The sequence below is a fragment of the Setaria viridis genome, chromosome 9, assembly GCF_005286985.2.
Source record: "Setaria viridis chromosome 9, Setaria_viridis_v4.0, whole genome shotgun sequence".
Lineage (NCBI taxonomy): Eukaryota > Viridiplantae > Streptophyta > Magnoliopsida > Poales > Poaceae > Setaria > Setaria viridis.
Genome location: NC_048271.2, coordinates 52,594,411 through 52,619,299, shown reverse-complemented (window position 1 = coordinate 52,619,299; position 24,889 = coordinate 52,594,411). Strand labels below are relative to the sequence as shown.

At 45.7% G+C, this 24,889-nt stretch overlaps 4 protein-coding genes across 5 annotated transcripts; 2 read left to right on the top strand and 2 right to left on the bottom strand.

Annotated features, from left to right (window-relative positions):
* Positions 1–47: 47 nt before the first annotated feature.
* Positions 48–4,396, bottom strand: LOC117837727 (adenylosuccinate synthetase 1, chloroplastic). The gene is made up of 4 exons (XM_034717472.2): positions 4,069–4,396; positions 1,163–1,855; positions 773–1,084; positions 48–541 (listed from the first exon to the last, which is right to left on the bottom strand). The coding sequence occupies exons 1-4, from the start codon at positions 4,363–4,365 to the stop codon at positions 371–373; spliced, it is 1,473 nt and encodes a 490-aa protein (XP_034573363.1). The 5' UTR covers positions 4,366–4,396; the 3' UTR covers positions 48–370.
* Positions 4,397–6,220: 1,824 nt separating this feature from the next.
* On the top strand, positions 6,221–9,022 carry LOC117835807 (uncharacterized). Its single transcript, XM_034715126.1, is given in 10 exon segments — positions 6,221–6,278; positions 6,365–6,509; positions 6,595–6,659; positions 7,891–8,036; positions 8,102–8,182; positions 8,274–8,343; positions 8,452–8,543; positions 8,629–8,670; positions 8,761–8,841; positions 8,936–9,022. Coding segments are annotated over 10 exon segments (867 nt in total).
* A 2,188-nt stretch (positions 9,023–11,210) lies between these two features.
* On the top strand, positions 11,211–14,937 carry LOC117836573 (uncharacterized). Its single transcript, XM_034716029.2, has 10 exons — positions 11,211–11,640; positions 11,737–11,811; positions 11,890–11,943; positions 12,049–12,127; positions 12,235–12,362; positions 12,550–12,633; positions 12,725–12,808; positions 12,882–13,033; positions 13,230–13,380; positions 14,094–14,937. Exons 1-10 carry the CDS (start codon positions 11,299–11,301, stop codon positions 14,409–14,411), a joined length of 1,467 nt encoding a protein of 488 aa, XP_034571920.1. The 5' UTR covers positions 11,211–11,298; the 3' UTR covers positions 14,412–14,937.
* A 5,081-nt stretch (positions 14,938–20,018) lies between these two features.
* On the bottom strand, positions 20,019–23,422 carry LOC117836574 (nuclear transcription factor Y subunit A-7). 2 transcript variants are annotated; one of them, XM_072291215.1, is made up of 6 exons: positions 23,182–23,422; positions 21,830–21,967; positions 21,548–21,660; positions 21,375–21,443; positions 20,644–20,817; positions 20,019–20,473 (listed from the first exon to the last, which is right to left on the bottom strand). In XM_072291215.1, exons 1-6 carry the CDS (start codon positions 23,201–23,203, stop codon positions 20,273–20,275), a joined length of 717 nt encoding a protein of 238 aa, XP_072147316.1. In that variant the 5' UTR covers positions 23,204–23,422; the 3' UTR covers positions 20,019–20,272. The 2 variants fall into 2 exon arrangements, with proteins under 2 accessions (XP_072147316.1, XP_034571922.1); XM_034716031.2 differs by having other exon boundaries at positions 20,644–20,814; positions 23,182–23,417.
* Between the last annotated feature and the right edge of the window lie 1,467 nt (positions 23,423–24,889).

Genomic DNA, 24,889 nt, shown 5'->3' with positions numbered 1-24,889 from the left:
GCAAGCATGCGCATACATCGATCGGGTATCTCATTTTCACCAGAAACTGAAAGGCAAGCACCAGCAGGGTATCCGGTATAGATTCATATCACACATTAAACCACCAGGCATGGTTCACAATTAGTGCAAAATATATGATGGGCCACCAAACAATTGGTGGAGTTGAACATAGTGCAAAACTCATCCTTATTCACCTTAGCTGATGTTTCGGTAGACTTTTTATTAGTGCGCGCATTAGATCACTCCACCAGTCAGTAACCTTGCTGTATCACAGCTACCATGGCAACGAAGATGAATAATAAGAGCAAAATGCTCAAGGCTAGTTAGGGCTCCATTTTTCCGCCCAATCGAGGACAAAATGAAGTGGCTTTTACTTGTATATGAGAGCATCTCTCCCAGGTCCAACACCAATGTAGTGCACTGGGACACCAACAAGCTCCTCTATCCTCTCCACATAGAGGCGCGCAGCTTGGGGAAGTTCATTGTAACTTCTAATGGAAGAAATGTCACTTTGCCAACCTGGCAGCACCTCATAGTTGACCTAAAACACAAGACAAGGCATATATGAGATGAAAGATATGTATTCTTAGTTTCTTAATTCTTACCTGTCTTAATTGTTATTATCAAGTTGGCTACTGGTACACCACCAAATTACCAAAACCTTTGGAGACATGCATATCATATTGTATTTTAAAAAATAACGTAAACTCTCCAAACAATGCTATGATTCAATTGGCAGGGTGAACAGGAGGGAGTGCATGTCAAAGGTTACCTGTACTTGCTCCAGGGTGTCAAGATCCCCAGGGAAGGATTGTAGTTTCTGTCCGTCCGCTTGGTTATATGAAACACCCACCTTAATTTCTGACAGCCCAGACAGAACATCAAGTTTGGTCAAATTAAGTGAAGAGAACCCATTGATTTGGCAGCAGTACTTAAGTGCAACAATGTCAAGCCAGCCACATCGCCTTGGGCGACCTGTTGTCGTGCCAAATTCCATTCCAGCTTTCCTAAGGCGATCACCTTCCTCTCCAAATAGTTCAGTTGGGAAAGGACCAGAGCCAACTCTTGATGTGTAAGCCTTGACCTGCACGTAATGTATACAGAATATATAAGCTCTCAATCATGAAAGGCGGACTGTATAATTGCAGTGGTTATAGCTTACCACTCCAATCAGGTCACCAACTACCCTTGGGGCAATCCCAAGGCCAGTGCATATCCCGCCAGCTGAAGGGCTCGAAGAAGTCACAAATGGATAAGTACCAAAATCAATGTCCAGCATAGTTGCTTGGCCCCCTTCAACCAGAATTTTCTTCTTCTGTTGGATAGATTCATTTAACACATGCACAGTATCAGCAATGAAGGGCTCCAAGCGCTCTGCAAACCTCTTGTACCTCTCAACCTCTTCCTTGAGCATACTTTTGCTGTACTCGAAGCCTTGAAATCTTGAAGCAGCATCTTTAAATAAGACATCAAGTTTATCCCCAAAAGTGTCCATGTGCCTTAGATCACAAACTCGCAGTCCATTTCGAGTTACCTTGCTGGAGTAACAAGGTCCAATGCCTCTCTTAGTTGTCCCAATAAAAGAATTTTCCAGCTCAGCTTCCCTAAGTCCATCAACAACCTGGTGCAGATCAAACAGCAGATGTGCTCGATCAGAGACCAGTATTCTTCCATCACAGCGGACTCCATTGGACTCAAGGCCGTCAATTTCTCCAAAGAACCCTGGAACATGGATCACTGCTCCATTGCCAACAACACAAAGTGTCCCTTCATGGAGAATACCAGATGGAACAAGATGAAGGGCAAACTTCTTGCCTTCAGCGTTGTAGATGGTGTGTCCAGCATTTGCTCCCCCCTGTAACAGTATGGTGCAAACTAAGATAAGGCTCCTGATACTGAATGCTTATGATGTGTTCCAAGAACTTCATGTGAAGTGTACTAATATTAAGAACAAAAAAATCCAGTTACACAATCAGAGGGAATTCCTGAGAGTTCAGGGAGCATTCATCACAGAAAGGAAAAAGTCTATATAACCCCCCAACATATCACTAATCGACCACATGACCCTCCAATCTATAAAACCGGATTTTGTGCACCTTCAACTTGTGTAAACCATAAATTTGACACCCCCCCCCCCAACCAAGCGGTATTTGTACCCAGTTTTGCTGAGGTGGACCTCCACACTGACGTTTGTCAGTCAGGTTTCCCCCTAGCGACGCCAGTCTCCTCTCCCTGCCCTTCCTCCACGCGGGTGCCGCCTTGTCATGCAGAGAAGATTCTTCCGCATTATACGAGAAGAGGAGGCAAGAGCCCAACACGTGCGTCGAGATAACGGGACGGGCAGCGCCGTTGAATCGCTGGAGTCGAGGTCCTAGCTGATGCTGGCACCTTCTCCTGGCCGCGCTCCTCTGCCGACACAGGCACCACGTCCTTGCCGTGCTCGTCGCTCCCACCCCGCGCAGGTTGCTGCTCGCCGCCTCCGCGCCCACAAGAATCGGCCCAGCACCTTGTGTAGTCGTGTTCGTCCCCTGCTCCTGATCTGGGACGCGTGGTTCCATCACGCGCCAATGTCCAAGAGGACTATCCGCCATTGACGGACTTTACCACGCGACTTATGAGCAGCAGCAGGCCAGCAGCTAACGGTAAATTAAGCTAACAAAATTGATTGCACATGAGAGAAGAGGAGTCCATGGGCCATCAATTTTACCCGTGCTTGTTGCAAATAATTGATCAGCGGTGATTGATTTGACCGGCGCTGGTTGGAGCAGAAAGCAGTGAGAGAAAAGCAAGAAAATCACGGGCTTGGCCAGCGCGGCTCCCTGTCACGCCTGTGAGCTCCAGCACCATGGCGAGGACTCGCTGCCGTTGTGAGCCCCACGGCCGCGAGGTCATGCTCCGCCGCGAATCTTGCCCCCACCGATCACCTTGCTCCACAGCCTACGTGGACAGGCGGCGCTGGGAGCAGCTTGTCCAGGGGTGCGGACGGGCAACGCGGGGAGCGGCTAGTGTGGAGGCGCATGAAGTCTGGCGGCCAGGGCCGCGGACGGGCCGCGCGAGGAGCCAGGCGCCACGGACGAGTCAACTGCAGCAGGTGGAGAAGGTGAGGGTAGAAGAAAGATCTGAAAAGTGGGCCTATGCCAACATGGCATGCCAAAGTGGCAAAACCGTCCCGAGAAACCACCCAGGGGGTAATCTGAATGGTATTGCATAGTTTAGAGTGTTCAAAATCCGGTTTTGTAGTTTGGGGGGGTGAAGTAGCCCGTTGCAATAGGTTGGGGGGTTATGTAGACTTTTTCCTCACAGAAATCAGCAAAAAGCAAATAAATAAGGGACTGGTCGTACCCCCATGCTACTGACAATCTACATGTACATAGATTACTAGAAGATGCAAAACACAGTGAAATGTCAATCTTGAGTAAGTTAAGTAATTCACAGTGGCTTGCTTTAAGAACACAACAACCAGCATACCAGTACTTTAGTACTTTACCCAACATAGCATAAAAGCTTGCAGCTTATTAGTTTCTCCATGACATAACCACGCAGGCAAGATTATTGTGCAACTCAGTAAAAAATGTATACTCTTTTGCTTGAATTAACAATTACATGTTTAATCTGTCAAGTTGAATCATACATCCAAAATTTCTCTGGCAAGACATTCGAGCATGCTAGCAATGAAAATTTATCGCCGGTGCATCTGTCAGTCTTATGTGAAGCGTTTTATCTGTCAACATCAAATATCTTAAGAATCATGTAATCAGACAAAAGTTGCAGTGTAGCCAACATCCAAAAGGTGTAAAATCAACAATCTACAAATCCCTAAAACTATATGGAACTATAAGGTTGGAACATTACTCTCTTCTACAAATTTTACATAAATCGTGGTTATATCGCAACAATGGTTGCCAGCGGGAGGGATGCAACAGTAACACCAGACGAAGGTGAATTCTACACCACCGATTCGCGCCGCGAACTACCAAATTCTCACCATAGCAGAGCACACTAGTGCCACCGAACAACTTTCCCAGGCATGGATTAGCGCACAAACGAAACGGAATCGCATCTCCTAACCTGGCAACGCGCGACGATGTCGAATCGGGGGGCGAGCACGTCGACGAGCTTGCCCTTCCCCTCGTCTCCCCACTGCGACCCCAGCACGCCGGAGACCTGGCTCAGCGCCGAAACCCTATCCTCCGCGGAATCCGCGTGAACAGCCGCCGCGGCCGCGGCGGACACGGCGGCGGGGGCATGGGGCCGTGTCTTAGGAAGACGCGCCGACTGCGCCGCCGGGAAAGCAGGGGAAAGGGATTTCCCGCTCCCGGCGGCGGCGGCGGCGGCGGCCGGGTGGCTGAGTGTGGAGAGTGACATGATGGTTCGAGGGTTTTAGGACGGGCTCGGTCGGGTGCTGGGTTATGTATCCTGATTGCACGGGTGGTGAGCTAGGCTCGTGAGCTCGAAAGAAAGCTCGGCTCGGCTCGAGCAAGTTTGTTAAGCTCGCGGCCTCGCGAGGTGGACCGTGGACGCGCCCCATATGGCCCATTCGGATTTCCTATCTATAGCAGCCGACGACTGATCTATAACAACCCAACAAACTATCTCAACATTTTAGATAAGCTATTTTCAAATCTTTTATAAAAAAAAATTAGTGAATGTCAAAAAAATATTAAACCAAAAATGGATTCCATCCAAAATTTATCGATATGTGGATCGGCAGCAAACTAACTAGGATTTTCTATCTAACTCAACAGATCTAATCCTAACACGAAGCATCGATTGCATATAAAGGTAAACATAATAGATACAAATGATAGAGCATATATTGATCACATCTACAAATATATATGAGATAGCATACCAAGGGTAACAAGAGCCTATTGCCTTCTAGTTGTAGATCTAGCTAATAAGCAAGCAAATCATGCATCCCATCCAAAGCAATATTTCAACTACTACCTCCAGTCAACCTCTCGAAAACCCTCACCCTACACAGAGCAGACCCCATCACGATCCCTCCTATCGGCGCAGACAGTTTAAGGTCACGAACACAGGTGAACATGTCTAACTATCATGAAGGATCGACATACTAGATCTAATCACCATAATTACATCAAGCATGCTAGATAGTCTAATTCGAAACTAGACTAGAAACAAGCATATCCACTGTAGACAAAAAGCATAGAAGGAGGCAATAAGTTGCTAACAGATCGGATAACATGAAGAACATTGCTTATATAATAGATGTATTTAAATCATCACCTTCGATTACATACCATCGATGATCTACTCCTACTCCTGATCTCCACCATGTCACAACCGCGCAGGGAGGCCACGGCGGCTAGGTCTGGCCTAAGCCATCTCCTAGACAACTCCGAAGACTTGTGGTGGCTGTCAGCTCCCTTTGGTGAATGCCCTAGGTTTCGTCGAGTTCTGGTGGATGGATCTGCGTGCTCGATGAAATATTGGAGTATTTATAGTCTGGACACCGTGTGGCAGAAATTGGAAGGCGATCGGGCGAAGAAAGGCCGATCGGCCTAAGGGCTTCCTTTCATCGTTTCGCGCCCTCCTTCGTCGCCAAGTCTCCTTTGATGTTATGGAAACTTATTTTTACTTGCATGTGGGCTCGGCACGTCGATAGCTTCGGGATGAGATTGATCTTTGATAACTTTTCAAATCTCTGCTTGATCCTCTTTGATCCTGAACTCATCTTGCCATATCTTCAGAAACTTAGCCCTTAAGTAATGTTGGAGGAGTGCTTACTAAAAATGAGCGTCGGAGGAGGCCAGAAGACCCTTGGCCGATCGGCTTAGACTTTACCAGGCCGATTGGCTTGGGCTTTACCAGGTCGATCGGCCTGGGCTCTTTCTGAGCCTGCTAACCTTCGTCTTTTACAGGTTCATTGCTCGTTCGGAGCTTTATCAAAAAAAATACTTTTAGGTCCAATTTTCTGCAAAAATAGAATATCCTCTAAAATACAATGCATATGCAAAAACGAGGTTATTTCAAGTGCCAAGTGGTGGGTTAGTATAAGAATATGTATGAAAATATCACTTAAATGACACTAAAAGTGTGTCAATAATGAGCGTCAATAAGATGTTGCTTCCAAAGCTAGAAAGGGCTGCAGGTAGACCGAGAGTGAAAAGAATCAAGAGTAGAGGTGAGCCAGGGAAAAGGGGACCTTACTAATGCAAGAGATGCTTCCAGTTTGGGCATATTCAAAAGGGATGCGATGAGCCCCCTGCTAAACTTGCTGCTGAATTACCACCACCACTTCCTGCCAAATCTAAGTAAGTTCAACCTCAAGCTGCATGTTTTTGCTAATATGATTTTTTTTTCACATGCAAAATGACTTGATTATATTGTTGTTCTGTAGTAAAAGAAAGGGAGGAGGTGGTACTTCAAAATGCAAGAATGCTTCTAAAAATCCAAGAAGAATGGTACAGAACAACCTCTACTGCTTCTGAGCCTCCTACCGAACTTGCTGTTGAATTACCACCATCACTTCCTGCCAAATCTAGGTATGTTGAACCTCAAGCTGCATGTTTTTACTAATGGTTTTTTTTTCCACATGCAAAATGACTTGATTACATTGTTGTTCTGTAGTAAAAGAAAGGGAGGAAGTGGTACTTCAAAATACAAGAATGCTTTTAAAAAGTCCAAGAAGAATGGTACATGAACAACCTCTACTTCTTTAGTCACTGAAGCACCTAGTACAACTATAGCTAGCCCCTTTACTTCCTTAGCCATTCAAGCATCAGTTAGTCCAGAACCAACAACAAGAAGGATGACAGCTTCTGTTTCTACACCAACAAGACCACCGGGCACACCAGTGAGTCCAGGGCCAACAACAACAAGAATGGCAGCACAACTAGATATATCACCAGGAGGTATTGCTAAGAGGGCCATCATAAACTAGGCTAGTGTGATCCTGAATCATTTTATTGAACTGTTGCTGTATGAAAAGGTCACGTACTAAACCTATTTTGGGAATGTGTTGTTCTGCATGTGTTGGACCAGAGCACTAAGTTGGCTCACGTACACTATATTGGCTGTAGGATGTGTTTCATTAGTCAATATGTTGCTTGTAAGAGTGTTGGTTAATATTAGTCCATGTGTTGAACCAGAATAATATTTTTCATATGTTTGGTCAATAGTTAGTACATGTGATGACTTTGTACAGTGAGCTTGTGTTGAAATGCTGTCAGTTGAGACCCTGTGCTTGTTTCTTATGTTTTTAGTCGCCAGGTACCGGTTTGGGGGCATTTTTTTCCAAATAAACAGAGCTAACGCTGAAATCTAACATATTGGTATTTTCAGATCACATTTGCACTTTTCATTAGTATTTTACAGGGTTGATATCTTTGAATAGTATTTTACGGAGGTCGTGATCTTTCGATCTTACGGAACCAATTTTCCTAAGTAACTCTGAAACGCTCGATGATTCATCTCTACATTAAAAAAAACCAAAACCAAGATCAAAACGTCTCCCGCGGTAAAATGAATTTAGCCCTCCGTTCCCGGTAGAAGCGGCGACGGAGGTGTATGCGCCCTATGATCAAAGGACTCCCCTCCAGCCTCCGCGCACCTTGAAACGTCCCTCCGTGTAAAACATTTTTCCACCCTACGATCGATTCGTGCCTCTCGTCTCTCCCCTTCCCTGCTGCCGCTGCCCCTCACATCCTTCTCCTCCGCCGCTGCCCGTCACATCCCACCAATCATGCTAGTGGTCCATCGCCACACTGTCGCATTCTCAATCGCCATACCGTCGCGTCGTCCGATCATCCTGCCAAGATTCAAAACAGGACAACCAATTCTCATGTGCGATCAACACCTGCACTTCCTCGGTTCCTTCCTCTTTGTCCGGCAATTTGCTATGTACTTCCCTAAGGAGCATCCAAGGCAGACTGGGATCATCATCGCCGGCGGGCCGCGAGATCCTAGCCGACAAGGGATACGACTTCATACTAACAACTAGCAATTACTTCTTACGGGGATAATAGTTTAAGAAGCTTGTTGCTGAAATGGACTTGATAGACCATCCCTGGGTCAATGTTCTTACTAGCTTTGTTTGAGTTCACTAGCACAACATGATCTGTTTGTTCAACTGTAGGCCGAGGCCATCAAGCTGAAGCTCCATGGTGACTTTGCTCCAGGTAGAGACCAGACTACCCTTCTGATCACCTCCGACCAGGTATGAACATTCAGGTTTAGTCTTTTGGTGGATTCAGTTTGTGGATTTGAACATCATGTAACCATTCGGCTAATTTTGCACGCGGGTAAAGGTCATGGTGAGCAAAGGGATAGTACAGGAAAGACCACGGAGTGCAGAAGAAGCCAGGGAATTTATCAAGGGTGAGGGGTTCTCCCTCCTTGTGAGTTGTCACCGTTTATATGTCATGGCTGAAAAAAAATGCCATCTTCAGAGGGGGATGTTATGCATCTTCTTCATTTTGTTGATAGGTTATTCGGATGATCGAGCATTTGCGGTGAACTTTGTTCTTGTGAGCAACCTAAGCACTGGGGCTACAAGAGGAGGATGTGACATACCTGAGGTAACGAGATGTCAGTATCTTCTCAAAACTGAAATGTTAAGATCCTTGTTCTGAGAATCACATTGGCATATGTTTTGTCCTGCAGATCAAGTTTCAGCACATACCGGTCGAGTTCATCAACAGAGTGGTGAGCCTCGACACCCTAAAATTGCAAATATGCAATCTATAAACAAACTGTATGAGTTAGAGAAGAGCGCCTGTGTAATGTTATCTTCAGGTTAATCAAGCCGACATGACCTGTGTCACTGGAGGGCTTAAGCTGACATATCTGTCAGTACTGCCATTCATCAAAGAACTTGTGAGCACGACGTTGCTTAATTTGCAGATGCAGAACAACAGTGAATTCATTTCTCTGTTATGTCCTCCTTGTAATTTCTTGATTGATCTCCCAGGTCGGTACAGCGGATAGCGTTCGAGGTCTTCCAAGGGAGCTCACGGAGAAGGTTATTCAAGAATCACTGGAAGCAGAAGCAGAGTGAATCGGTTTGCAACAACGAGTTGTCGAGGTGTTAGATGTGAGCGAGCATCATGTCAAAGATATCATGTAGTACTTCTTTCGTTTCAAATTATTAATCGTTTTGGTTTTTTTAGATTCACAATGTTTGTTGTGTGCATGATAGGAAGCAAGGAGCTCAGAGGAGTGCATGACAAATGTTTGAGGCAACAACCAAATAATTCAACCGGTGCTGGGCCCAAGAGACGCACCTTGAAAGGGGAGGATTTGGTGGAGACGGAACCCATGTCCATGTCCATGCTTGGTTTCTGCACACAGTTGGGCGGCACACTGCTGTAAAGTAGATTATGCTTGCCTCATTTTCAGTTGTGCTAATTCGTTGGACTGTGTGATGTTCCTTTAACTTAAGCCTACTATTATTGTACAACATGTACAAGATTTTTAGCTTTAATTATTTTATATTTTCCATTTTCATCCACCATGCAGGCTTCATCTTCATCATTGGCAAAGATAGTTTTATCTTCTTAGGGTCCTGGTGAATTATTTTTGCCTTTTGGTCCTGAATATTAGTTTTTAAAATTTTATCAGGAATAAGGATGAAATATTCAGATAACAGAGCATTCCCTTTTTGCTTTAGGTTTGGGTTGTATTGCTGGATTGGTCACACTAGAAGCAGAAGATAGCAGTGCTCTCTGATGCTCTCAAAACAGTTGGGTCGTCTATTGCAATGCATATTGTTGTAGCAAAGCCTTTATTCTTATCAAAAGAACTGGTTTCTGCTGCAGCTCTTAAAAATGAGCGTGACGTACTCCGAACTCAGGTACACTTTTGATACATACCACTCTTCCTCCAGCATGTTTGGTTAATGATGAAACATTGCCACTCTCAAGTTAGGAATGTTTGACTTCTTTAAGACTGTGTTTGGTTTGCTGCCATGGCTGTGGCAAGCATGCAGCATGCCACACTTTCTTAGCACTCTATCCTTCATGGCATGACGACTTGTAACATTTCTAGGCTGAAAGTTCAGGGAAATCCCAAATGGCTATGGATCAGATGGTGGAAGGTCGATTGAGGAAGTACTTTGAAGAAGTTGTGCTCATGGAGCAAAAATATTTTTTAAATGACAGCACAAACATTAAGGTTGTCTGGTAGAATCTTTTACTTATTTGATGACGTACTCAGAATTGTCTCTCTGATAGCTTTACTTCCTTGTATCATTCTTATCAGACCGTGCTGAATGACTTGTCAAAGGAGGTTGGTTCTAAAGTAACAGTTGGTAAATTTATAAGAATGCAAATTGGAGAAGGAATTGAGAGGTACAATATATATTTGTCTCATGTCATCTCTGTCAAAGTCAAAGTGTCTTTTTGTTGGATTGATCCGTAGTGGTTGGTATGTAGGATGGTGGTGATTTTGGCTGTTTAACCTCTAGCTATTGTGCATATTGGCACCAATATCCTTAGCAGCATATGCACCATGTGAAATGGTGATGTATCTCATTTATGGAGAAAAAAAACATATGCCAGGCATAAATTGTTTTATGGAAATGCGATCCGTAACCTCTCTCCTTGCTTACAGGTTTTCTCACATGAGTTTATCGACTAACCGATCCTCGAAATTTTATTGAACTTGTGTTGTAGTTTTATTCGAAACCACTATTGCATTTTGTGTTCACGTAACAATTGTTAACCAACGTGTTTTGTGCTTGGCTGGCCCGAAGCCGTTGATGGGTCAGAAGCTGTGGCTCGTGGTGCATAGACTTCAAGCATAGATAGATCAATTGCTATCATTATTAGGATAGACGCTTTCCCGAAGAACTTTTTCTCATATTTGCCCCAACTAGAGGTTGTACCTTTTACATATGAATTTAGACTTTGGACTCATGCTGCTGTAGTTTTGCCACTCACTAACAGCAATAAGGCTGATATACAACAACTGGCTCTGCACTTCATGCAACTTCTGTCCTGTTTTAGCAGTGCTGCTTGTAGTGTTGGAACATACAACCTAAAAAATTTCAGATTTTCAGTCACGAGATTTTCAGTCACCGTACTGTCAAGCAAGACGTTACAAACGTAATCACTAAAATTTTTACACCTGAGTAAATACTGCACTATAGTTTTAATATTCGTATTTGTTTTCACATTATTATTGTTTTATTTAATGCTTCATGTCTTGCAATATAGTTGCCTAACAACGCACGGTCACGATCCGTAGTCATAATCAGAAGAAGAAAAAACAGACCCAATCCAGTCTAGCGAGAAGCGCTACGCGGCCGCCGGGAGCTCGAGGCAAGCGCCACCCATGCTGCGCAGCGTCGCCTCCACCCTTCCCGGCCTCCGCCCGCTTCTCCGGCGCCGGCCTCTGCTAAACCCTAAAGCTCTCCTCCGCTCGCGCCTGCCGCCGCGGCCGTTTTGCGCCCTCTCGTCCTCTGCGCCTCCAGCCGCCGCCGCGGCGCCCAGCGTCGAGGGGGCGGGAGGGGCTGTTGCGGTGGAGGAGCACCTTACGCGGTGCGCGGCGGCGGACAGGGCGCCGTTGCGGGTGGCTGTGCTGGTGAGCGGTGGGGTGGACAGCAGCGTCGCTCTCCGCCTACTCCACGCCGCCGGTCACCGCTGCACCGCGTTCTACCTTAAGATCTGGTTCCAGGTATGCGCTTAAGAAAAATCATTGTTTACCATTCAAGCTAGTACTGGAAATGCTACGCTGCAGGATGTGTCGTAAATTTGGTTCTGTAATTCGTAGGAAGATTTCAGGAACTTTTGGTCCGAGTGCCCGTGGGACGAGGATTTAAAGTATGCACAGGCTGTTTGTGACAAGGTATGGCTAGTGTTCAGCATATGTGCATCGACTAATTTTCGCTTACATTGGCTGAGGGACTGCTGTATGGTGTTGTAGATTGATGTGCCATTGGAGGTGGTCCATCTGTCCGACGAGTATTGGAATCATGTGGTGAGTAAGCTTCATTTAAGCCCTTTCTATTGCCCCTGAACTTTGTCCAATGCACTTGTTATGGTATTTATTTTGAGAAAAAAATATCATCAATTTGATATCTAGGTATCTCATATCATCAATGAGTATCGCTGCGGCCGTACACCAAATCCTGATGTTCTTTGCAATACAAGAATAAAGTTTGGTATGACCAGTGTATTTTGATGTCAATATGTTATTCTTCTATTGAAGCCTGAATTTATGTTGATGTTAATTTTTCTAATGATGTTTTTATTATTGTTATTTGTGCAGGGGCTTTCTTAGAAGCTATTGAAAATCTCGGATTTGACTACATAGCTTCAGGACATTATGCACATGTAGTCCATCCTTCTGTCGAAAATACTGAAGCGCCATCAGTATTACAATTATCTAAGGACAAGGTACTTCGTGCATCCCTCAGATAGATCATTTGATTTCTGAAGATCTGATTTGATGCCAGTTTGCTAATCCTTTCTTTAAACCAATAGGAAACTGGGGTTACAGTAATGACTTGTTTCGATTGTTAAATTGGTTTGGTACTGTCATATGACTCAGCCGTTTAATTCTCTCTTTTTTTAATTATTACAGATCAAGGATCAGACCTATTTCCTCTCTCATCTATCTCAGGCTCAGCTAAGAAGGCTTCTTTTCCCTCTAGGATGTATTAAAAAGGTTTGGTTGATTTTCAACAACAAACCTATAATATCATGGGCCACATGGCACAATTTGCTTTATTAATAAGTTTTTGTCTTGTACTATGCAGGATGAGGTGCGCAGACTGGCTGCTCAAATGGACCTTCCCAATCAAGGTAGAAAGGATTCACAAGGGATATGCTTTCTTGGAAAGGTAAACATTGCACTTGCTTTCTTATTTTTGGTAAATGGTATCATCATGGAACTAAACAGGTACCTGTTTCTAGGTCAAGTTTAGTGAGTTTGTTGAAAGACATATAGGTGAGATGGAAGGAATCATATTGGAAGCTGAATCTGGAGATTACCTAGGGAATCACCGGGGGTTTTGGTTCTACACAATTGGTCAACGGCAAGGACTGCGGCTTGCTGGAGGACCTTGGTATGTACAGCCTTTGACGCGTACTCAATCTCTATATACTTTCATATTATCAGCTTGTTAGGCAACAACCTATCTAGTAAAGTTACTGCTCTGCCCTATGTAGTTGCAGTATGGCAAAAAATTTCCATGATCATGTAAAATGTGTATGCTTGGGTTCATCCTGAAGCTCTTTAAATGAATCCCTTATCTTGTGCAGGTATGTAGTTGAGAAAGATGTTCAAAAAAATGTGGTTTTCGTATCAAGGAATTACTATTCACTGGATAAGCGGAGGCGCACATTTCGTGTTGGATCACTGAACTGGTTTGATGATTCTGGACCTGGAAACAGTGAGCGACTTAAATGCAAGGTAACATGGTTCCATAGAGTAGCACTTACTCCCGAGACAGCCTGTCCTTGGCTATTACATTATCAAAAGCAAGTATTGGTTTCAGCTAAGGGCAGTATGATACATGGTTATTGGCCTTTTCTGTCTGGTATTATTTGGATGCCATAACCATCTTCTGCGTGCAAGTTACAATGGTGGTTTTGCATAAATACGACTCCGATAAGCTGATAAAAGCTTAAGTTGACTGATCAATTTTGAGTGATCTGGCATTAATACCCTTGTTTTACATTTTAGCATCGAATAGGCCTCATTATTTGGTTGCATAAAAGATAAGTGGTTAAACGATTAATCTTCCCGCTGTAGTCATCAGCATGTGCCATGTGCTTGTGATCCCTTGTTTTAACAGTTGGTGGCTTGAAAATCTGAATTGGCAGAATAGAAGGTTCTTTGCATTTTGGAAATTTGTAGTCGATATGTGGAGTTAATTGAACTTGCTGATTCCTGATGCTATAGCATGGCTAAAGTAGTTTGAAACTGTTAGCTCGAAATTGATTAAAAAATCAAGAACAAAGAGGTTCTACAGCTTCCAACCAACTGATGCCTGATCTATCTCCATCCTTCTCTTAATCGAGTTGTGTTTGTTTCTGTTTTATGTCAAGATTTTGTAGTATGTTCCTGTGTGAATTTACTGGTTTCTGTGCTCAACTGCTAATATGAAAATTCTGATTCCTCAGGTGCGGCATAGCCCTGAATTCCATGATTGCACTGTGACAAAAGAGCACACCGAAGAAAACGGAGATGTTTTGGTGGTGCGCCTGTCTGAAGATGACCAGGGTTTAGCAGCCGGTCAGTTTGCAGCGTTCTACCGTGAAGATTTATGCCTGGGGTCAGGCATAATTTTGGATTCGTGGGATGAAATGAGCTTTCCCGTCTGCTCGAGGGCACTTGAAATCGCTAAGTTGGAGGACAAGTCGAGCCTAGGGAAGCCGGTAAGGATCATCAACTTGGAACACATAGTTAAACCAGAACAGGAGGCAATCAAAGTAGCCTGAGGGTACCCCAGTCGAGGTGGCATTTTCTTACTGCAGCAGCGGTCCCGCAAAGCTATATACATCGGCAGTTTCGCGAGCCCTGTCAATTCAGGAACCCGGGGTGTTCCGGAAACTATCACTGAGGCTGTGCCCAAGCCGGAACTACAGGTCTCCCTTGGGAAGATGACACGGTGGCATGTGTTGGCGATCTTGCGTCTCAGATGAGAAAAGCTTTGCTTCCGGATAGAAGCGGCGGCCGAGCGTCCTTGGCCATACAAGGATGAAGGATTGATGGGTTGACCTGACATTAATCGTTGACAGTTATTTCCCGATCTAGCGGGAAAGCACACGATGGTTTGGGCACGCCCTCTGCTGATCGGAAGGGTCTGGATTCAGTAGTCATCAGTACTGCAGTAAACTAATACATACAGAGAAATCGTTGCGTTGTATAATACTGATACGACTTTGTAACTTGTCCGAGGATAACGTCGGCGCGTGATTCAACTGTAGAAATTCGGACGAACCATACGTGGGTTGTAGCGAACAATCGGTATCGTGTGCGACGTGTGCCTGTCAGTAGCGCCAGATTTGCCGTACCATACTTCTGGTTCAGTATCTTCTGATAATTTCCTCTCTCTCCTCGAGCGCTCTCGATTCTCATGTCTGATCAGAGAAGCTCGAGAGGCATCTCAACACACTGCCATCTTGCTTGTGACTTTGGACGCACGAACCTTCCTTAGAACGCGCACCGATTCTCAGGAAAAGTGCCAATCGTGAGGTCCCGGGGACGATGCCCTAGATGCTACTTAAAACGAACGCAAGAACAATCAGCGTCAGGCTCACGCGACCGACTCCACTGGCGTTCGCGCAGAACGCCATTTCGCCCCGGAATTCCAGGACGATGAGATGCTGCCCCCGTGCTCCTTGTGCAAGTCAACGGATCCAGTGGATTTGGATTCCGTAAACGCTGCAGCTACAATAATCAATCCGAAGTCGCAGGCAGCACAGTGGCTGTTTCTACGCGAATGTGATAATAAAATGATGGGATGATCCGCGCATTCTAGAAGAGCAAAGTGGAAACTTTCGCTGACGCTGACCGCTACCTTGTTTCCACGTGTAGGCCCCCTATGGTACGGCTCATTGAGCAGCTTCTCGACTGGTTTTTGATGAAACCGTGCCAAACAGCCAACCCCAAAATAGCTCACAAGCGAAAGCTGGGCAGATGCTTCGGAAATCTTGCTCTCTGCGTTTCTCCACCAGGGAGAAGCTAAAAATAGTGGCTTGTACCGGCTCCTCCTCATCCCAACAGCTCGTTTTCCATCTTTGTCCCCAGAGGAGGAGCAGTGAACGGCACCGGTGTGGGGTGGACGATGATGGCGCAAAGTCCAGCTTGGCGGCAGGCGCGGCCGGTGGGCCGCAACTGCCATAGACGATGATGATGCGGTGGCGGCCATGGGGCTAGGCGCGGTCGGGGCCGCCGCCGGCGCGGCGGCGTGCAGGCACTGCCGAGCGGCACTCACGTGGGGCCGCGGCGTGGGGGCATGGAGCCCGTGAGAGAGAGGCGGGCGCCAAGAAGGAAAGAGGGAGAGGCCGACCAGATGAGGAAGAGAGGAGGGAAAAAGAAAAGAAAGGGAGAAGGAAAGAGAAATAAGAAAGGAAAGACAAAGAAAAGGGAAATGAAGAGAAAAGAAAAAAAAAAGGAAAAGAGGAAGAAGAAAAAAGGAAGATAAGGTACTATGGACATTTCACATATTCTTTCCAATCTAAAAGTCAAGCCAATCTAAAAATCAGGAGAAACTATTTTAACAAACATTTTTCTAACAACACGAGCCAGAGCTAGAAAAAGCCGCTTTACAAAGAAGCCAGAGCCAAAGTTATTTTCGCAAGAGCTAGAGCCGTGCCAAACGGGACCGTACTTCCTCCGTTCCAAATTGTGTTTTAGCTTTTTTAGATGCATAATTTACTATGCATCTAGATATAGTGTATGGCTAAATGTATAATAATATATATGAATATAGAAAAATTAAAATGACCTACAATTTGGAACGGAGGGAGTAATAAAGAAAACTGATCCCTCGACTATGATATCCGGGTGTACTGTAATAAGTATATTCGAACGATCCGTTCCTCCGACAGAAAACTAATCTCCCTGACCGACTCCATTCGGGGTTTATCATTGCTGGCACACTGGCATTGTGCTGTGTGTGAAATGGTCGCCTGACTGACCATCTGACTGACGCTTGTGCGGGAACGTGCGAGGGGCTAAGGATGCTTGGCGTAGCCAGATGGCTACAGAAACTGGTATTCAACACCGCGTCGGCGAGAGGTCGGCATCGTTTGCATTAGAATGGTAGCTCTGCTGCACCAGCTCGTCAAACCTAATGCCGTGACCAATCAGTCGCAACAGCTGCTGTGTAAGTAAAGATACGTTTTGGCAGACCCCCAGGGCTGATTCTCCGAATGGAGGCTCTGCCGAATAATTTTTCTGGGTGCGTTTAGTAGAACTTTCAGAGCTGATAAATATTTTTTAGAGCTTCTCTGCTGATTCTGTAAAGTGATTCGAGCTTAAAAAATAACTTCTCCTAATCCTATTAAATGATTCTTCACCCTAATTTTAAAGTTTATGCTAGAAAATAAAAGGAAATCATTTTCAACCGCTCTCGGAGAATCAGCTCCCACGAAAGAGCTAATAAGTTTCCCCCAATCTCTTCCTCGTGTCTGCAGCTAGCAACTCAACTCTGGGGGAGCACATCGCGTCGGCCGTTCCTTGGCATTTGCTTGTCGGTTTCCAGAACACAGCAATTGAACAAATGGATCGAACCAAAAAGGGGATGAGGTTTCATGTCAGAAACAGTTGGATCAAAATAGATAGTAAAATAGAGTTCCGTGTCCGTATCAAGTTGTCAAATTCAAGCATTGGCAAGACAAATTGAACTGCGGAAATTCTCAAGCGATGCATTCCCAAGTCACAACTGCTATACAAAGGACATCAGATTCCTAGGGGGATTACCTCACATCCCACGCAAACACACTAGTTCATATTCATTCCCTCATCATCTCTCACAAAATCTCCCCTTTGGACAGATTATTAACAACCTTTATCTCCAGCTCTACATGCTACACCCAATCCTCATCAAAAGGAAAAGGAAAAAAAAAGGAGGAGAAAACAGAAGGATTGCAAAACTAACTGCTACTCCATGGATTGCGCTAGAACTCTACCAGAAAGGGAGCAAGAAGAACTGAAGACGAAGAAGAAGAAGAGGCAGCACGAGGTGTTGTATGCAGTACCATACGCGGCGTGGGTGTATGAGCAGGAGGAGAGGAATCCGATCCGAGCCGACCGACGATTAGCGGAGGGCGCGCGCGAGTCCGGCGAGGATTCGCGAGAGCCCGAGGCGGAACCGCAGGACGGCGCCGTGGGAGTATGGCGCGCAGTCGCGGCAGACGGCCTCCATGGCCTCGACGAAGAGGCTGAGGCTCCGCACCGGCGGCACGTAGAGCGTCAGCGGCGCCGCCGAGAAGGCCAGCGCCATCAGCAGCTGCAGCATCTCCGCCCGGCGGCTCCGACGACGGGCGAGCGCGCCTCCTCGTGCCCCCGAAGAGCCAACCAGATCTTGTCTTGGCGACTTGGCCGGTCGGTCGGCACCGTGCGGCGCGGAGGGAGTCTTGTTATTGCTGAGACGGGCCCGCCGGGACGGGACGGACGGTGAGGTAGCTAGCTACTGGTGTGGTGGGGGCGGCACGGCGAGCGTCTGGTGGCGGGGGACGCGCGCGTGTTCTTCTCCTATCGCGCGGCGTCTGGTGGTGATCTGGTCTGGTGGAGACGCGGTGCAGGGGAAGAGGCTGGGAGGTTTGGTTTGGTTTCGTCTCGTTTTCGGCGGCTTTGGCTGTGGGAGTGAGGTCTGAGGTGGCCGTGTTTTATAGCGTGCCGGTACCGGGCCAAGGATAAGCACAAGGACGGGAAGAGCGCGAGCGTTTTCTGGAGGGAGCGACGTGAGCTCACTACTTGACGTCGGGGACTTGGAAGCGTTCTCGCCGTCTCGGGATTCAATTCAGTGTGCCGATGCCCAACATTTTCGTCGGAGGAACTAGTTTTCTAGTGCGCTCCGAGAGAATAGTTGTCGATCCATCGTGTAAGCGAAAGGCACGGTTATAGTATTGTATCATTAAACTTGCAGGGCAAAGTCGCTTAGCGTCGTAAGCAGGGCGGAATTCCACGTTGATTAGTCGATCCGGGATCCGGGACAGCGAGGGATTATCGTCACCCCTCGCGCGACGTGACATGCGTCTGACGGTTTCCTGATACGCGGAGGCCTTGTTGCGAGATGGGAACGGGTTGGCCGCCGGTTTGGGAGTTTGTGGTTCGTGGGCATGTAAAGCGAGAACCTCGTGAGAGCGAGAGGAGCCGGCGGCTCGATCGCACCAGCGCCACACCGCCAATCATGTGGTTTGCAACTCTGAACCTGAGCCAACCGACCCGTGCTGCATTTCTTTTTTATTCTCCTTGTTCTTGTGGGTAGAAAATGATCGATCGGTGGTTAGTTTGGTTCCATTCATTTTGTGATGAATGAAAGTGTCGTCATGATGATTCGGCGCAACACGGACGTTATTAAATGGGAAAAAACGTACGGCTAACAAACTAGTAGTATTAGCCGGCACCAACAATGTATGGGTGCACCCCTATTTTAAGGTGGGATCCAACAATGATTTGATATTACATATTATATTATCTCCAATGTATAGAAACAGGTTGAATCTATGAATATAGGACCCGTAACCCTCCATCCCTCTCTTCTCTCTCCCATTCTCCCTATATTATATTGCATAGGATCTGGTTCTATGTATGGGATCTGATTCCATATAGAATCAGCCTCATAATGTATGAGACCTGGTTCCATAAGAGAGAGAAAGATATAGGATCAGCTAAGAACCACACGTTGGAGAGGCAACTGAGCTCCCATCACGCGATCGTAATCTGGACAGCGATGCGATGCAACTGCACGGTTACTTGGGATTAGCAGTGCATCATGCCAAGCATCCTGCAGGTAACTAAATCCAGGGCATGGGCGGCGCGGCTGAAAGGAACAGTCGAGCTTCTGGTTACGTTTCGAGGCAAGGAGCCTAAGGATTAGGAGCTCTCCACAGGAGCCTGGTTGACGCACAGATGGGATGGATTGCCAGAGGTTTTATTTTAGTTGACCATCAGTTCAGTTGCCATCCTCACGCATCCTGCCGTGGGCCGCGGCCTCCGCCGGTTTTCCTCCACTTGCCTTTCCGCGTGGAACGTTCTCTCGCTTCGCTCTAGACGCCTCGCGCGCCGCCGGGAAAGAGGAGACTTCCACTGCCCGCTGGGTTTCTGCTCGTACGGAGACCACTAAAGACTGCAGCAATTTGACGTGGACGGGAAGATCAGCGATCCTGATCCGCCCTCGCTACTCGCTTGGGCTGCCACGCGCTACCCAAAGGAACGGCTGCTGGCTCACAGCGGCGTCACGGGCCCAATTTCGGCCGGACAGTGTACACCGTTTTGCTGGGCTGGACGTCCAACGGTCTGCACCAATCATCTGCGAACATAAAACACGAGGCACCATACAGAATGGTCATCAATTATTAGAGCAGTCACGATCCTAGAACAAGTCACACAAGTTCAGTTTCACCATCGGACTGGCTGGCATTCGCGCCGCGCCTGCATCATCTCCGCTCTCCACGGAGTCCAGACCCCCAAAGACTCAATCGTGCCAGGTAATACTAGAACAGAGCGACCGCCAATTCGGACACACCTAGTTACAGTTGCGGGAACCCCCAAGTTTTCAGTCGAGAGAAGACAAGAGCCGAGTCGAAATCGCTGATAAGCCAAGGATGAGTTGCCAGTGGGGGGTTCATCAAGCACCCCCTCTCGGGTGATAGTGGCGATCGCCGGGCGGAAGGCTGTGCTCGTGCTTCGTGAACAGGCCGCCGTTGCGCTGCGCGTCCGAGCTGCCGCCGCCGGGGCCCTCTGCCTGCTGCTTTGTGTTCAGGAACCGCCCGCCTGTTCCACGAGCCCTCTTCATGGCATGCTGGTGCCGAGACTCGTGAAGGTATGGCTGCACAGATGTTATGTTTGGTAGCATGTGTGAGGTACTTCTATTTATGCTGGAAAAAGAAGGCACTAGATGAATCTGATGCTGATTCGTGGTGCGAAAATGCCCCAATGCCATTTTCAAGAGGAATTCCAGCAACAAAATCACACAAGGCATTAGCAGCGACAGAGTACCTTGCGACTTTTCACCAGCTTGTTTTCAGCCTCTAGTTTTGCACGGAGCTGTCTCCTTCGGAGAATTGCATGGTATTGCTTTGCGTTTACATAAATGGGCTCTTCAGCAGCTGGTTCGATTGGTAATGGCACACGAGAGGACGGCACCATGCCCACAAGCTGAGGGTGCATCTGCTTAATTATTGAAAAATTAGATAAAATATGAAATTATAATTGTACTCCCTCCATTCCAAATTGTAGGTCGTTTTGGCTTTTCTAGGTGCATGATTTTTGTTATGTACCTAGATATATCGTATGTCTAAATGCATAATAACATCTATGAACTTAGAAATACCAAAACGACCTACAATTTGGAACGGAGGGAGTAATTGTCAATGCCAACTTATACTGGAGCTAACAAAAACAAGCCACTGTGACCAGCAGAATGACAATGACATATTCATGCAGACTAAGAATGTAAAAACAGCTGCAGAATGCTTTGATAACGGAGTAAAAATTTCGCAAGGTGAATACAAGGGTAAATCAATCACAATGATGCTGGGTGCTGTCTCAATAGATATTCCTGTTAACCGGTGCAGAATACTCAAGGCACACATGCATGCACAGAAAAGATCCTATTAGTTGGACCCAAAAGGGTAGTCATTGGCTAGCAAAGTGGATAAAGGACATCTAGCACCAGAAAGTAGGAGAAGTTAATGAAAGAACAGGCTGGATGCATAAAGATCGCTTACAATAGCATGTGGCCCATAAGCTGCCACTGCACCACCATAGTATGGATCAGCATATGGGTATGATATAGCCTGAAAATGTAAGCATCTCGTGTAACTCACATGATTGCCTATCTGAGAACTGGCAAACAGTTGGAACTTAAAATTAGTCAAGGACTGCGACAATTGGAACTTACAAAGGACTGAGTACGGTCAGGTTTTGGATATGCATAAGCTGTTTCTGGATTGCCAAGAGATAAAGCTGACATCATCTTATTTTCATCACTCTTCGAGTAACCATCATGATTACCTAGAATTAATACAAGGAAAAAAGGAGTGTCAAATAACTTGGATTGTACGTATGCACAAAAGGCTTGCAACTATGAAAATTCCTTTTTCTTTTTAACCATTTTCTATTTGCAAGAGATCTGATATGGCAGTATTCTGTACTAATAAAACAGAATGGATATGAGCCAAACCTGATTGATCATTATGCTCGTTAAGGCTTCCTTCGCTCATTCCAGACACTTCTTGATGACTCTCGCTAGTTGATTGGGTAGCTGGGGAGTCGTAATCAGGCATTTGATGACCAAATTGAATCATTATCGTGCCATTTTCTGCAGAGGGACACAATAGTTGTTAATATCTAGCTGCAAGAAACTAGACTGATAAAGATATTACAAAGGACAAAGGGCTCGCAAAAAAAAAATCAAATTGACGATATCTTGGAGATTCTCCTTACGTCTCATCTCATGGAAATTCTCAATTCTTGTTTTTCAGTTCATACTGTCCAAATATAAACACGGGTCAGTCCCAAGAAAAAGTAATAAGAGATTTCAAACCAATGCAGTCTCCCTAATATGGAACGACCTTACATGAAAACATAATAGAATCGAGTAATCGACCTTCCACCATATTCAAGAAAAAGGAAACTTAAGTTAGCCATTGTGCAGCTATTAGCCCCTTAAATCCACACAAACTGGTTATCTGAGATGTGTAACCTAGCCATGCACATCTAAGATAGTAAGGTAGCTAGAAATATTTTGCATCAGTGCCATGCATCAACTCGGTAGCTCCCTCCGAAATTCTGATCCTTCATGCAACCACATCTGCATCTCTTCACAACCGCAATAAATTTTTGAGCAATCAAACTATATGTTGAGAGCCTGAGACAAGTTAATCGTGATTACTTTAGTTTTACCTATAGGCCCACTAGTGAACTAGCGCTGCATATTATGGTCAATAGTTCTTCCCACCTCCAGTTTTCATAAAATTCTATACAATAGTTATATGTAAGACGAATTGTTTTCTTGAAACAAATCGTGAACAAACTAACTTGCATGCAAATCTCTGCTACATGAATTTACTTAAATCCAACAGAGCTGCAGTGTTGCGAGCTCACTGTCCAAATCAGCTCCTTTCCCCTAACAATAAACCAACCAGGCACAGCTGACCCTTGTGGATTCACAAGGATTGTTCAGACATGAACGTAACGAGGCAATAAAACAATCAATTAACCAACAGGTATCCGACATATGTTTTGCTCTAGCAAATTGAAGAAGGCTTTGGCACAGTGCAGTAGGTCACACACTGCAGCCACCACCTCACCTCCGACCAGAAATGCACCCGCAAATCTCAGCGCCGTATGAACTCAAAAAAACAACCCAGCAACGAATAAACCAGTCAGATCCACCCCAAATCAGGCAGAATCACCAAGAAACGGTCCGAAAACCAGCTCGCCTGGGAGCAAAAGCAGAGCTCCGCTCACACCGCAGGGAAGTAATAGGCCACAGATCAGAGAGGCTGGAGACGGCAAGTCAGCGAGGAATACCTGTGAGATGAGGAGGGAGCATGTTCCCCTTCCGGCAGCCCGGCGCCCTTGCTGCCTCTTTCCCACCTTGCTTCGCCTCCCTGCAAGGTCTCCTCTCTCTCTCTCTCTCTCTCTCTCTCTCTCTCTGTGTGTGTGTGTGTGTGTGTGTGTGTCTCTGAGAGGGGTCTTCCAGTCTGCAGCCTTGCTTGGTTTTTCTGTTGAGCTGTTGGCCCTTATCTCTCCTCCTCTGTCTGCTCACCAACTACTTTAGTCTAATGACACTGAATAAAGCAGATTGGAGTTACTTGTTAAGAGGTCAGAGAGCTGCATATGTGACAGGAAAAAAACAAAAGCTCGTACATTTTAACAAATCGGGTGCAAATTCGTATCTTTAGCAAAACGAGTAACAACAACTTGCAGTTACACATTTCAGTTTCTGAGCAGCAGTTAGCACATCGTTATTATATATATAAACATATGTCTGCAAGCAACTTTGAGTTAGTCACACAGGCAGACCTTGATGAATCACCTATTCACGTCAGGAGCCTGTCATCACGCCCGGTGCAGCAAAGCCACTGAGACGGTTAGCGTGCTTCACTTGAACATTAACTTACCGTGTGAGTTTAGGAACCAGACTATATTCCAAATTGCTTTTCTACTCAATTGCCAATGAAAGATCAACTAAACTGACACAACCTTTTTTTTAGTGAAAAGACACAGAGTTGATGTAGATTGAAAGACTTGCATTGACAGGGCTAGATGCAGTAATTCCATGAGCACAAGTAAATTAAACCAACTTGGACAGCTTTGATTTTCTCAATATTTTACTCCAGCTTAGCAGAGATTTTTCTTGCTTGCCGTCGTATTCTCATCACGTAGACCTGCACTGAAGAAGTAGTCGTCCTTGTCGCCATCCTCCCTTTAAAAAACATACTATGCCTCTGTAGCTTTCAGATCAGTAGCCGGGACGCCATCGCGGCATGTCGCGGAGGCGCCACTTGTGGCAAGAACTGGTGACTCATCCCAAGCCATGCTGCCTTTTCTTTTGTTTCTTCCTTCTCCCTTTGTCTACTTGTTTGCATAAACTGATTGATGGGCCCATCTCCAAATGCCTTTTCCACCAAAATCCATTTTTTTTATCATCGTGGCATGCTATTTTGCACAAGAAACTTGTAAATTGATCTATTTCTGTAATAGGTCTAGAAGGTCCTAAAACCTAGTACTATTAGATGGTGGTTCAGTCGGAATCATTGAAACAAGATTCCTAGCTAGCTAGGTTTTGGCATGTCCATCCTTGCCCATCTATCATTGTTTAATGCAGTTAAGATTCGTGAATATTTTCACACTATCGCTGATAAGATATTTTGGAATTGTTTTTTCAGTTGTAAGTGTAGTGGGGATCATGATTCACGACGTGTACCATATAGTATGTCAACTTTACACCAAAAATATCCGGGCTACTTTTGCTAGAGATAATAACAAATATAAACAAGATTCGTCAGGAATCATGGCTTTGTGATAAACTCAAAAGCGTGACAAAATTATATGTTATCCACTGAAAAAGAATGGGTATTTTCCTGATCAAGTTAACTGCAAGAAATTGTTCAAAATGAAAAGGCCACAAAATCTTATTGTTCGGATAAGTAGCAAAAAACTAGATAGAAAATTAGCAAGGGACTTGTTTTCCAATTTGCTTGCAAGAGCTCGAAGAACACTTAAATAAGAGCTA

Excerpts from the sequence above, each read along its gene's own strand:
- LOC117836573 (XM_034716029.2), top strand. The coding sequence starts at position 11,299 with ATGCTGCGCAGCGTCGCCTCCACCCTTCCCGGCCTCCGCCCGCTTCTC. Across the intron at positions 12,809-12,881 it reads GGATATGCTTTCTTGGAAAG|GTCAAGTTTAGTGAGTTTGT; the intron begins GTAAACATTGCA and ends ACCTGTTTCTAG. Across the intron at positions 13,034-13,229 it reads CGGCTTGCTGGAGGACCTTG|GTATGTAGTTGAGAAAGATG; the intron begins GTATGTACAGCC and ends TATCTTGTGCAG.
- LOC117837727 (XM_034717472.2), bottom strand. The coding sequence starts at position 4,365 with ATGTCACTCTCCACACTCAGCCACCCGGCCGCCGCCGCCGCCGCCGCC. Across the intron at positions 1,856-4,068 it reads ACATCGTCGCGCGTTGCCAG|GGGGGAGCAAATGCTGGACA; the intron begins GTTAGGAGATGC and ends ATACTGTTACAG. Across the intron at positions 1,085-1,162 it reads TTGGTGACCTGATTGGAGTG|GTCAAGGCTTACACATCAAG; the intron begins GTAAGCTATAAC and ends CATTACGTGCAG.
- LOC117836574 (XM_072291215.1), bottom strand. The coding sequence starts at position 23,203 with ATGCTCCCTCCTCATCTCACAG. Across the intron at positions 21,661-21,829 it reads CGAGCATAATGATCAATCAG|GTAATCATGATGGTTACTCG; the intron begins GTTTGGCTCATA and ends TATTAATTCTAG. Across the intron at positions 21,444-21,547 it reads CTGACCGTACTCAGTCCTTT|GCTATATCATACCCATATGC; the intron begins GTAAGTTCCAAT and ends TTACATTTTCAG.